Source organism: Salarias fasciatus, chromosome 23, assembly GCF_902148845.1.
Source record: "Salarias fasciatus chromosome 23, fSalaFa1.1, whole genome shotgun sequence".
Lineage (NCBI taxonomy): Eukaryota > Metazoa > Chordata > Actinopteri > Blenniiformes > Blenniidae > Salarias > Salarias fasciatus.
Window position 1 is genome coordinate 37,499,062 of NC_043766.1, and position 10,472 is coordinate 37,509,533.

Sequence of the window (10,472 nt, forward strand, 5' to 3'; positions counted from 1 at the left end):
GAGTGTTGTCCGGAGAAATAGAACCTAAGCAGCATACCGCTGTGAGTTTCCTCTGTCAGCCAGGTGGGAGTTGTTGTCCAGGGTGACGGCCTGAGGCAGGAATGATTTCCTGTATCTGTCCAGGTGACGGTGGAGCTGTATCAGTCTGTTGGAGAAGGAGCTATGCCGTCTGTCCAGTGTGTGGTGGAGAGGGTGGAGGAGGTGGTTGGGGTTCTCCTTGATGGATAACAGTTTGTTCAGTGTCCTCCTCTCCACCACAGCCTCCACAGTGTCCAGTTTGCAGCCAATCATGGAGCCAGTTCTCCTGATCAGTTTGTTGAGTCTATTGGAATCGCTGACTCCAATGCTGCTCCCTCAGCAAACCACAGCGAAGAATAGTACACTGGCCCCCACAGACTGGTAGAACATCCCGTCCAGACAGGCAGGATCCCTGCTCCTGTGCTCTTTGTTGAAAAACTTATATCAATTGCGAAGAGAGACCAGCTGATCAATTCCATGGTTGATATTTGGTTTGTTCGAAAAACCAAGTCAAGTGATTCCTCCAGTAAAACAGACGAGACAGAGAGCAGCAAGCAGAGACAATAGGGAGGGAGAAGCAAAGTAGGGAGCGACAGAAAAAGCGTCCGCCTCCTCCGAGAGCCAGCAAAGATTTTGTTACCTCTACAATGTATTCTGTGAGTTCTCAGTTTTGAAGTTAGCTGAAGGGTGGTCAAGACCAGGACCTGAGTGTGTGCATGTCAGAGAAGCAGACAGAGACCACCCTCTCAACAGTTTTTTCTCCAGGCAAGACTGTTGTTTTTCTGTATTGTTGCCATGGTTACCATCACAGAAATCTCAGTTCCAAAAATTAATAAACCAGCATTAAGACATGCAACTTGTCTTTCTTTCAACCGGACCACAATTATTATCCAGTGGGCCTTTTAACCTGCTGCGCCGTCATCTATGAAGATCAACAGATTTATTGGTGTTTACTGATGTTCTGCTTTATAATCCGGTGTGCCTTATGGTCCCAAAATATGGTATTCTGGAGAAGTTTGAACATGACTCAAAACTAGCTTTGTTTTTTTTTGTTTTTTTTTTGTCTCTGAAAAAAAAAAAAAATAGGGAAAGACGGTCCTCAAGAGTTTCCTTTGTCAGCAACATCTAAGAGCTGTCAGGAAGAACTCAAGTCCAACCTGAAGAGGAAGTTCGAGGCTTTTTCTGAGGGGGTCGCTGAGGCAGGAAAGAAGGCCTTCCTGAACCAGATCTACACAGAGCTCCACATCACAGAGGGAGGGACTTCAGAGGTCAATCAGGAACATGAGGTCTTACAGATTGAAACAGCATTCCGGACAGCAGACAGAGCAGAAACAAGCATCAGACCAGGAGACATCTTTAACCCACCTGGAAGATCTCAACGAATCAGAACAGTGCTGACAAAGGGAGTGGCTGGCATTGGGAAAACAGTCCTGACACCAGGGCCGGCTCTAGGCATAGGCGAACTAGGCGGCCGCCTAGGGCGCCACGTCCCGAGGGGGGCGCCGCGGTCGTACAAGGGGCGCCATGACGCTCTGTTTTCCGTGTGCCCTGCTGTGCAGCGGTCCGACGCACTGCGCTCCTCGTCCTCGGCGCTGCCCGGCACTGATCGATATTGTTCGGCATCGCTCCTCAGCCCCCCCCCCCCCCCCCCCCCCCCCCCCCCCCCCCCCCGCTCAACAAATGTCGGGACCGCTCGAAAAACACGCTCCCAAGGGGCACTCGTCTCGGACTCGCCTAGGGCCGGCCTGACACAGAAGTTCACTCTGGACTGGGCTGAAAACAAAGCCAACCAGGACGTCCACTTCATATTTCCATTCACCTTCAGAGAGCTGAATGTGATGAAGGAGAAGAAGTTCAGCTTGGTGGGACTTGTTCATCGCTTCTTCAATGAAACTAGAAAGGCAGGTATTAAAAACTTTGAAAAATTCCAGGTGATCTTCATCTTTGATGGTCTGGATGAGTGTCGACTCCCTTTGAACTTCCGTCGAGCTGAGATCCTGACTGATGCTACAGAGCCCACCTCAGTGGATGTTCTGCTGATAAACCTCATCAAGGGAAATCTGCTTCCCTCTGTTCGCCTCTGGATCACCACACGACCTGCAGCAGCCAATCAGATCCCTGCTGACTGTGTGGACATGGTGACAGAGGTCCGAGGGTTCACTGACCCCCAGAAGGAGGAGTACTTCAGGAGGAGGTTCAGAGAGGAGGAGCAGGCCAGCAGGATCATCTCCCACATCAAGAGATCCCAAAGTCTCCACATCATGTGCCACATCCCGGTCTTCTGCTGGATCACTGCCACTGTTCTGGAGAAGGTGTTGAAGAGCAGAAAGGGAGGAGAGCTGCCCAAGACCCTGACTCAGATGTACATCCACCACCTGGTGGTCCAGGTCAAATTGAACAGTGTCAAGTATGATGGAGGAGCTGCCCACAGATCCACACTGGAGTCCAGAGAGCAGGGAGATGATAGAGTATCTGGGAAAACTGGCTTTTGATCAGCTGCAGAAAGGAAACCTGATCTTCTATCCATCAGACCTGAGAGAGAGCGGCATTGATCTCGAAGCAGCATCAGTGTACTCAGGAATGTTCACACAGATCTTTAGAAAAGAAAGCGGCCTGTACCAGGACAAGGTGTTCTGCTTCATCCATCTGAGCCTTCAGGAGTTTCTGGCTGCTCTTCATGTCCATCAGACCTTCATCAACGATGGAATGAACCTGCTGGAAGAGAAACAAACAGCCATTCAACAATCTCCACAACAGCCTCAGCTCCACCATCTCCATCAGAGAGCTGTGGACGAGGCCTTGAAGAGTCCAAATGGACACCTGGACTTGTTCCTCCGCTTCCTCCTGGGTCTTTCACTGGAGACCAATCAGAGTCCAATTCAAGATCTGCTGACACAGACAGAAAGTAGCTCACAGTCCAATCAGGAAACAGTCCAGTACATCAAGAAGAAGCTGAGTGAGAGTCTGTCTGCAGAGAGAAGCATCAATCTGTTCCACTGTCTGAATGAACTGAATGATGGTTCTCTGGTGGAGGAGATCCAACAGTCCCTGAGATCAAGAAGTCTCTCCACAGATAAACTGTCTCCTGCTCAGTGGTCAACTCTGGTCTTCATCTTACTGTCATCAGAAGAAGATCTGAAGGAGTTTGACCTGAATAAATACTTTGCTTCAGAGGAGGCTCTTCTGAAGCTGCTGCCAGTGGTCAAAGCCTCCAACAAAGCTCTGTACGTACTTTATGATCAGATATGGACCAAAATATGGGCGCAGTATTATTTTTTGCCAGCACAAAGGCTACATAATATTCTGCCAAAAAATGAGATTTTCTTCTGTGAAAGACAAGACACTCCTTTGCAAACATCCTGCTTACATATGCAAATTACAAAACTGCTTTCAAGACTCTGAATTGCTGTTGTGAATTCTGTTCTTGTCTTTATACGTCTATCTGATTGGATGTTAAGAAACCAAATAGTTCAGTCATGAAGTAGATGGTGTTCTACCCCCTGGAGACTCTTAAAGGGCAACTCCGGTTTTTTGACACCTGGACCTTATTTATAGGTGTGTGCATGCTCATATACTCACTCAGACAAACATCGTGCAGCTCGGAGTCCTTCAGAAGTTATTTAGATCCAAACGATGTAGCCGCACTAGCGGGGGCCACGGCAATGGAGCGTTAGCGCGGGACATAATCTCTGCAAAGTCGCTCATTTCGGCTGTATTTTTCCTCCATCGGCGCTGGGTTGCCTTTCGGTCGGAAGGGGGGCCTCCGGCGGTGTCCCGCGGCATGGCTTGGAGCGCGCATCCGCCGGGCGGCGGAGATCTGGATTCTCCCGGCGAGGAGAGAGCTCCGGCCGTCGCTTGTCCCGCTGCAGGCGTGGAGCGCGCATCCGCCGGGGAGTGGAGATACGCTTCCTCCCGGCAAGGAGAGAGCTCCGGGCCATCGCGGCGGGCCGTCGCGCGTCCCGCGGCCGGCGTGGAGCGTGCATCCGCCGGGGAGCAGAGATACGCTTCCTCCCAGCGAGGAGAGAGCTCCGGCCTCGGCGCGGCGGGCCGTCGTGCGTCCCGCGGCCGGCCCGGAGCGCGCATCCGCCGGGGAGCGGAGATACGCATCCTCCCGGCGAGGAGAGACGTCCAGCGGCCCAGCGGCCGCGCGCGAGCTGTGCGTCTTCGCCGGTGTCCGGAGCCTCCGTGGAGCAGCTGAGGGCCATTTTCCAACTCGGCCCCTGGAAGTCAGACACCGGGGCACCGTGGCAGCCGAGGCCAACTCAAAGTGCCTCTCTGCTGGGGAGAGGAGCTCCGCAACGTTCCCATCCGAGGTAATTGTGGCTAAGTTAGTGAAAACTGTCAGCTCTTCAGATGACCCACCTGAAGACGGTAGATGAGCTGACTTTATAACACTGGCGATGGATGAAGAAATACAGCCGAAATGAGCGATTTTGCAGAGATTATGTCCCGCGCTAACGCTCCATTGCTGGCACCCCCGCTAGTGTGGCTACATCGTTTGGATCTAAATAACTTCTGAAGGACTCCGAGCTGCACGATGTTTGTCTGAGTGAGTATATGAGCATGCACACACCTATAAATAAGGTCCAGGTGTCAAAAAACCGGAGTTGCCCTTTAAAGGAGAGTACAGTTTCAACATGATTTTAAAAAAATTAGGGCTGGGCACGTTATGCGTTTATAACGCATTAACGCACTGCTTCTTTAACGCTGACAAATATTTTCATCAGGCGTTGATGCTCCCCCCCACCCTTCTTCTAGCTGAGGGTCCAAAAAGCACACACAACTGCAGCACTTTCTGAAACACAGTCAATTCCTCACTATTTGCCATAATGAACTCAGCCGAATTATCAGAAAAATCAGGAGGAAAAGGCTGGTATAAGGCACAAACTGAAATAAGGAGCGCAAATATGACAAAAATGAAAGTGGAACTTAAATCGCGTCTTTTGCCGGGGCAACGTTTCGACCCGCTGGAGATTCTTCAGGCACTGAAAACACGTAAGATAAAGTAAATTTCCCTTCAACACACAATTTGTCTTAATGAGGCACAATTTGGCGTCAGTGAATTTATCCTGTCTTCTCTGTCTGAAGGTAAGGGATAGAATGAAGTTTGAGGAAGTGTGCCTCATAAACTTCGTTTTCCATCTGCTCTGCTCTTGCTGGTGTGTGTGTGTGTGTGTGTGTGTGTGAGGGGGGGGATCTTGGTAAAGACTTGGTATTTTAAGTTATTATAAATCATATTTGATGAATTGTAAAAGTATTACTGTAAAATTATGAATTCTTGCAAAAAAAAAAAAGTCCCAGTCCCCGGCTGAGGGCAGGATGATCATTACAGATTACTTTTGAATTCATTATTGTATTTTGCGCATAATGCAATTACTCGTGATTAGAAAAAATTATGCGATTAATCACGATGAAGAAATGTAATCATTGCCCAGCACTAAAAAAAGTCAAATGAGTATCAATATTCATTGTTGTTGACAGTGCAGGACAAGTCCAGGATGCTCACAAAACACCGTGTGATGAGGAGGAGCATTGAGACATTATACATCTGACTGAGACACTGGAGATTATAACAAGAGGGGTCTTTTTGTTTGGATGGGAGCAGGGAAACCCTCCCTTGGCCTTTCATGGTCTCACTGGGGTGGGGGACACTGCAGGGGGGGTTGTGAGTAATGTGTAGTGTGTAGCCCTGAGAATGCCATGTGATGCAGGGTGTGTTTGTCAGCAGGTGGTGATTGTGGTCCAAACAGCAGCTGAGTCCATGAGTGTCTTCTGTGTAGGAACAGGTCTCTCTGTCTGGAGTGTTTGTCCTCTGGAAGAAGCCAGAATCATCCCATGGGGGGAGGATTGGGGCGGCGGTCGCTATGCTGTGAATCCTCTCTGATTGGTAGTTCCAGCTGCTCCTCATTTTAATTCAGCTTTCAGTGTGATCAGATTCTTAGTGGCCTCATTTGATTCCAGACTGAGCAGATGTAGTGTAGAACAGTTCTGTGAGCTGACTCCCGATGGCTCTCACACTGCTGTTTAATAAACACAGAATAGAAAATCACATAAAGGCTCCTTTTCACGGTTTTGATTTACAATTTCCAAACTAGAAGCAGGAGACGATTCATTTCATGTTTTTGACTCCTGCTGAAACTCTGCTCCCCTTGAAGAGTCTGCTGCAGTGTGGGAGGACAGAAAGACAAACTGGACGCTTCAGTTTCACAAGGACAAAGTTCTCAACTGGAACTTCAGTCTTTCACATAGTTTTGTTTGTATCTGTGAACAGGATGTTTGAAAAGGAATTTCTCCTTTCTTTTCCACAAATACAAATCATTTTTTAAAACCATGCAAATGTTTTTCTACGTTTTCATAAATGTGAACATGTCTGACTTTTTTGTGCAGGATGGCAAAACACAATGTACAAATCCAAAGTGAAATGATATGCAATCATCCATTTACCTGAGCAAAATATTTATGTCTCATAATTAAAACCAAACAATTGTGTCCATGATGTCCAGTCAGCTGGTTTTCATTGTTGCTTCTTCTTCAGGTTGAGCGGCTGTGGTCTGTCAGAGAGAAGCTGTGGAGCTCTGTCCTCAGTTCTCAGCTCTCAGTCCTCCAGTCTGACACATCTGGACCTGAGTAACAACCAGCTGCAGGATTCAGGAGTGAAGCGTCTGTCTCTTGGACTGGAGAGTCCTCACTGTAAACTGGAAGCTCTCAGGTCAGGATCCAGCTGCTGCTTGATCATGTGGAGGATCTTCCTTCTTCCTTCTTGACTTGATGCAGCCATGTTTGTGTCTCCAGTCTGTCAGGGTGTCTGGTCTCAGAGGAAGGCTGTGCTTCTCTGGTCTCAGCTGTGAGATCCAAGTCCTCCCATCTGAGAGAGCTGGACCTGAGCTACAACCATCCAGGAGACTCAGGAGTGAAGGAGCTGTCAGCGGCAGTGGAGGATCCACACTGCTCACTGGAGACTCTCAGGTATGGACACACAGCAGGAGCTCCTCATGGAGACTGAACTGGAACTCTTCACATTCGGAAAGGAAGTTATGAAAGAAATTACTAAATAAAATCCAGACTTCTCTATCATTCACTAGAAGCTCGGGTGTTGATCAATGTCATGTGCTCCCCCCCCCCCCATACACACACACACACACACACACACACACACACACACACACACACACACACACACACACACACACACACACACACACACACACACACACACTCTGTTGAGGGACAAGACAACGATGCCCTCAATCCTCCTTTTCATCCTCACCTTAGAACCACTGGCAGAACACTTCAGAAACAGTCAGGATATTCACAGTGCTTGTTTCGTCAGGACCATCCAGAAGATAGTGTTATATGCTGATGACATTTGACTTTTTCTGTCAAACCCTGAGGTCTCAGTCCTGGACTCTCTCTCCAGTATGAACACAGTTGGATCAATGTCTTGGCTCCACAGCAAACCTGAGGCTCTGCTCCTGGAAAGTTCTGGCAGCATGTCCTGTTATTGTCAGTGGTTGTTCATGAGAGCAGTGGCAGAGGGGCAGAAACTGTTCTGGTTCTGGTCCTGGTGACCCCAACCCTCCTTCCAGAGGGGAGAGATTGAAAGAGTTGGTGACAAGGGTGGGAGGGGTCAGCCACCATCTTATGTGTAAGCCTCAGGATCCTGGAGGTTAGAGGTCATGGAGGGAAGACAGACTGCAGCCAATGACCTTTTCTGTAGTGTCCACTGGGGAGTCTCTCAGGGTGATGGAGGTGTCCACTGGGGAGTCTCTCAGGGTGATGGGGAACATACCGTATAGATTGTTTTATCTTTCGTCGATGTTACCAATATGAAAATCTAAGAAGGCTGTTTCAGACCTGGAAAGGACCCATTCATGATGTACTGAACACATTAAAAAGCCAGAATGTGAAAAAAAAAATTCACAACTTTTGAGAATAAAAAGGTTTCAGTCAACTTAATCTGAGATTTTTATAGTTTCATTCAAATAAATTCAGCTTCATTTATCTCTCACCAAGTACAACACAGTCATTTCTCTTCACTTTCACAGAGAAACCCCAAGAATGAGCAACAGTGACTCTGGAAAGGAAAATCTTCATTTAAAAAGAAAAAAATAACTATGATCAGAACCACTCTTGGTAACTTTGTGCTGTCCCGGTCAGGGTGTCCAGGTCACTCGTCCTCTTCTGTGTCCTCGTCCATCCCTGTGTGCTTTGTCAGTCCCACCTGTGTGTGTGTGTCTGCCCAACCTCATGTTTCAGTCTTTCAATGGTCTCATCTATCTATGGTGTTCTGTCTCTGTCCCTCACCCCAGTCTGTTTAGTGTTGTCTCTGTCTTTGTTCTGTCCTGCTCCGTCTCAGCTTCCTCCTGTTCTCCACATCACCCATGACACCCGCTGTAACACTGTTTTAAATTGATGAGGAACACGTTCATGAAGACCGAGTTCAATGAAATTGATAGAAATAGGTGACATCTGAGCAGATGAAAATGACACCTTCCAGACTGGCCTCACTGAGCTCATGGAGAAACACACAATGTGTGTGTGTGTGTGTGTGTGTGTGTGTGTGTGTGTGTGTGTGTGTGTGTGTGTGTGTGTGTGTGTGTGTGTGTGTGTGTGTGTGTGTGTGCATGTTCTGAGTAGTCTGGTGATGTCTCCATGCTGTATTTAGTGTGTCTTCCTCTAGTAATGTGCTGGTATGGACACATTGAAGGATGTATGGACTGATAGCAGGGCTGTCAGAAACACCCCATAATAACCACTTCATTCAAATTCCTATTAACGCCATGAATTTATTTGACGCCTGATTAACGCACCACGTTTTGTGACCCTGGTCCTGCACCGTAGTTTGGGAAACAGAGGTGGGTGATGTGATACTGGAGATGATTCTGGACAGTGTTTGATATTGATCTGGACTGTGGCAACAACAGTCAACATCATTTCCATAAAGCAGCATATTGGTCTCTCTCTCTCTCTCTCTCTCTCTCTCTCTCTCTCTCTCTCTCTCTCTCTCTCTCTCTCTCTCTCTCTCTCTCTCTCTCTCTCTCTCTCTCTCTCTCTCCCTCTCTCTCTCTCTCTCTTAGCAATTCTTTGCTGGCTCTCGGAGGAGGCGGACGCTTTTTCTATCGCTCCCTACTTTGCTTCTCCCTCCCTATCGTCTCTGCTTGCTGCTCTCTGTCTCGTCTGTTTTACTGGAGGAACCACTTGACTTGGTTTTTCGAACAAACCAAATATCAACCATGGAATTGATCAGCTGGTCTCTCTACGCAATTGATACGAGTTTTTCAACAAAGAGCACAGGAGCGGGGGATCCTGCCTGTCCGGACAGGACTCGGCATGCTGGGTATGTGATGGACGCCCGGGAGAAGTGGAGGGGTGTCACATGCCTGGCACCCCTGTCCGTCAAAGTCATTGTGGATGATTACATTTTCGGATTTATGATGATCGGTCTGCTGCTGATTGGCCGGTGCTGTGACCTGATCCTCTGGAGGATTAAGAAGACCGCCACCACAAAAGACGTCCAAGGGAGGACGGTCTTTTCAAATCAACGGGCAAAAGCTGAGACTGACCGTTTGTGCGAACTCTTTCGAAAGGTGGACATTTTGGGTTATGGACGATTGAGACGCAAGTTGGATGTCACCATCGCCGAGAGGGTTAAGCCAGCTTCTGTCTGAAATGTGGAGAAACCGAGCAAAGGAAGGTCAAACGGCTCCTTCCACACCAAAACAAGATACCTTCTGATTGTGTTTGGCGCCCCTGGAAGACTAAACAAATCTCCCTGAAGATTCAAGACAAGACTGATTGCTTTGTCTATTTTCCCTCTCTCACTCTCAGCTGCAACCCAAGTTCACTTTGGACTGCTTCGTTCAAGGCCGTCCCGGCAACTACCATCTGAGTTGGAGCGCAAAGGGGAGGCGGGCCAAATCACACACGTACACGGACTGATGAACTGAAATGCCACATACATGCCACACACACACTCCCTCCCGCATTTTCAACGTCTCCACCACACCTTTCTGCTGACGACTAGTGGTGATGACGTGTTGCGCTGATGTTATAGCTGCGACCGCTGATCCGTTAGTCTGATAGCAACTTGTCTCGTGTTTTTTTGCTATGTATGTGCGCAGGTTGGCTTTTTTTTGGTCTCTCACTTCTAATCATGACTCCCTTCGTCATTTACAAGATATCGTCTGTTTCATCTGGAGACAAGCCCATTACCGAAACAGCTATTGATCTTACCCAAGGTGTCAAAGCCTCTGCAGCAAAATGTACTGCAAACCACCACAAAAGTCCCAGATCCATAGAAAACCCCTAAAGTAAGTAATTTTATGCCAGGATGATTAAAACGAGGCATTAACGCGTTCGGCCTGACAGACACTGTACCGCCCCCCTCAGCGCACATCCCGACACAAAACGCAACAGAACCAGAGATCCGTGTGCTCCAGCCCAACGTATTGGGC

At 48.4% G+C, this 10,472-nt stretch overlaps 1 protein-coding gene across 1 annotated transcript in view; it reads left to right on the plus strand.

The window, feature by feature from the left end:
• Positions 1-6,970, plus strand: part of LOC115382197 (NLR family CARD domain-containing protein 3-like) — a gene marked incomplete at its 3' end in the record, with an annotated part of 1,183,065 nt that extends 1,176,095 nt beyond the window's left edge. The window contains 5 exon segments of the mRNA XM_030083891.1: positions 1,105-1,447; positions 1,763-2,432; positions 2,434-3,242; positions 6,554-6,727; positions 6,811-6,970. Of these exon segments, the coding sequence (XP_029939751.1) occupies positions 1,105-1,447; positions 1,763-2,432; positions 2,434-3,242; positions 6,554-6,727; positions 6,811-6,970 (2,156 nt within the window).
• Between the last annotated feature and the right edge of the window lie 3,502 nt (positions 6,971-10,472).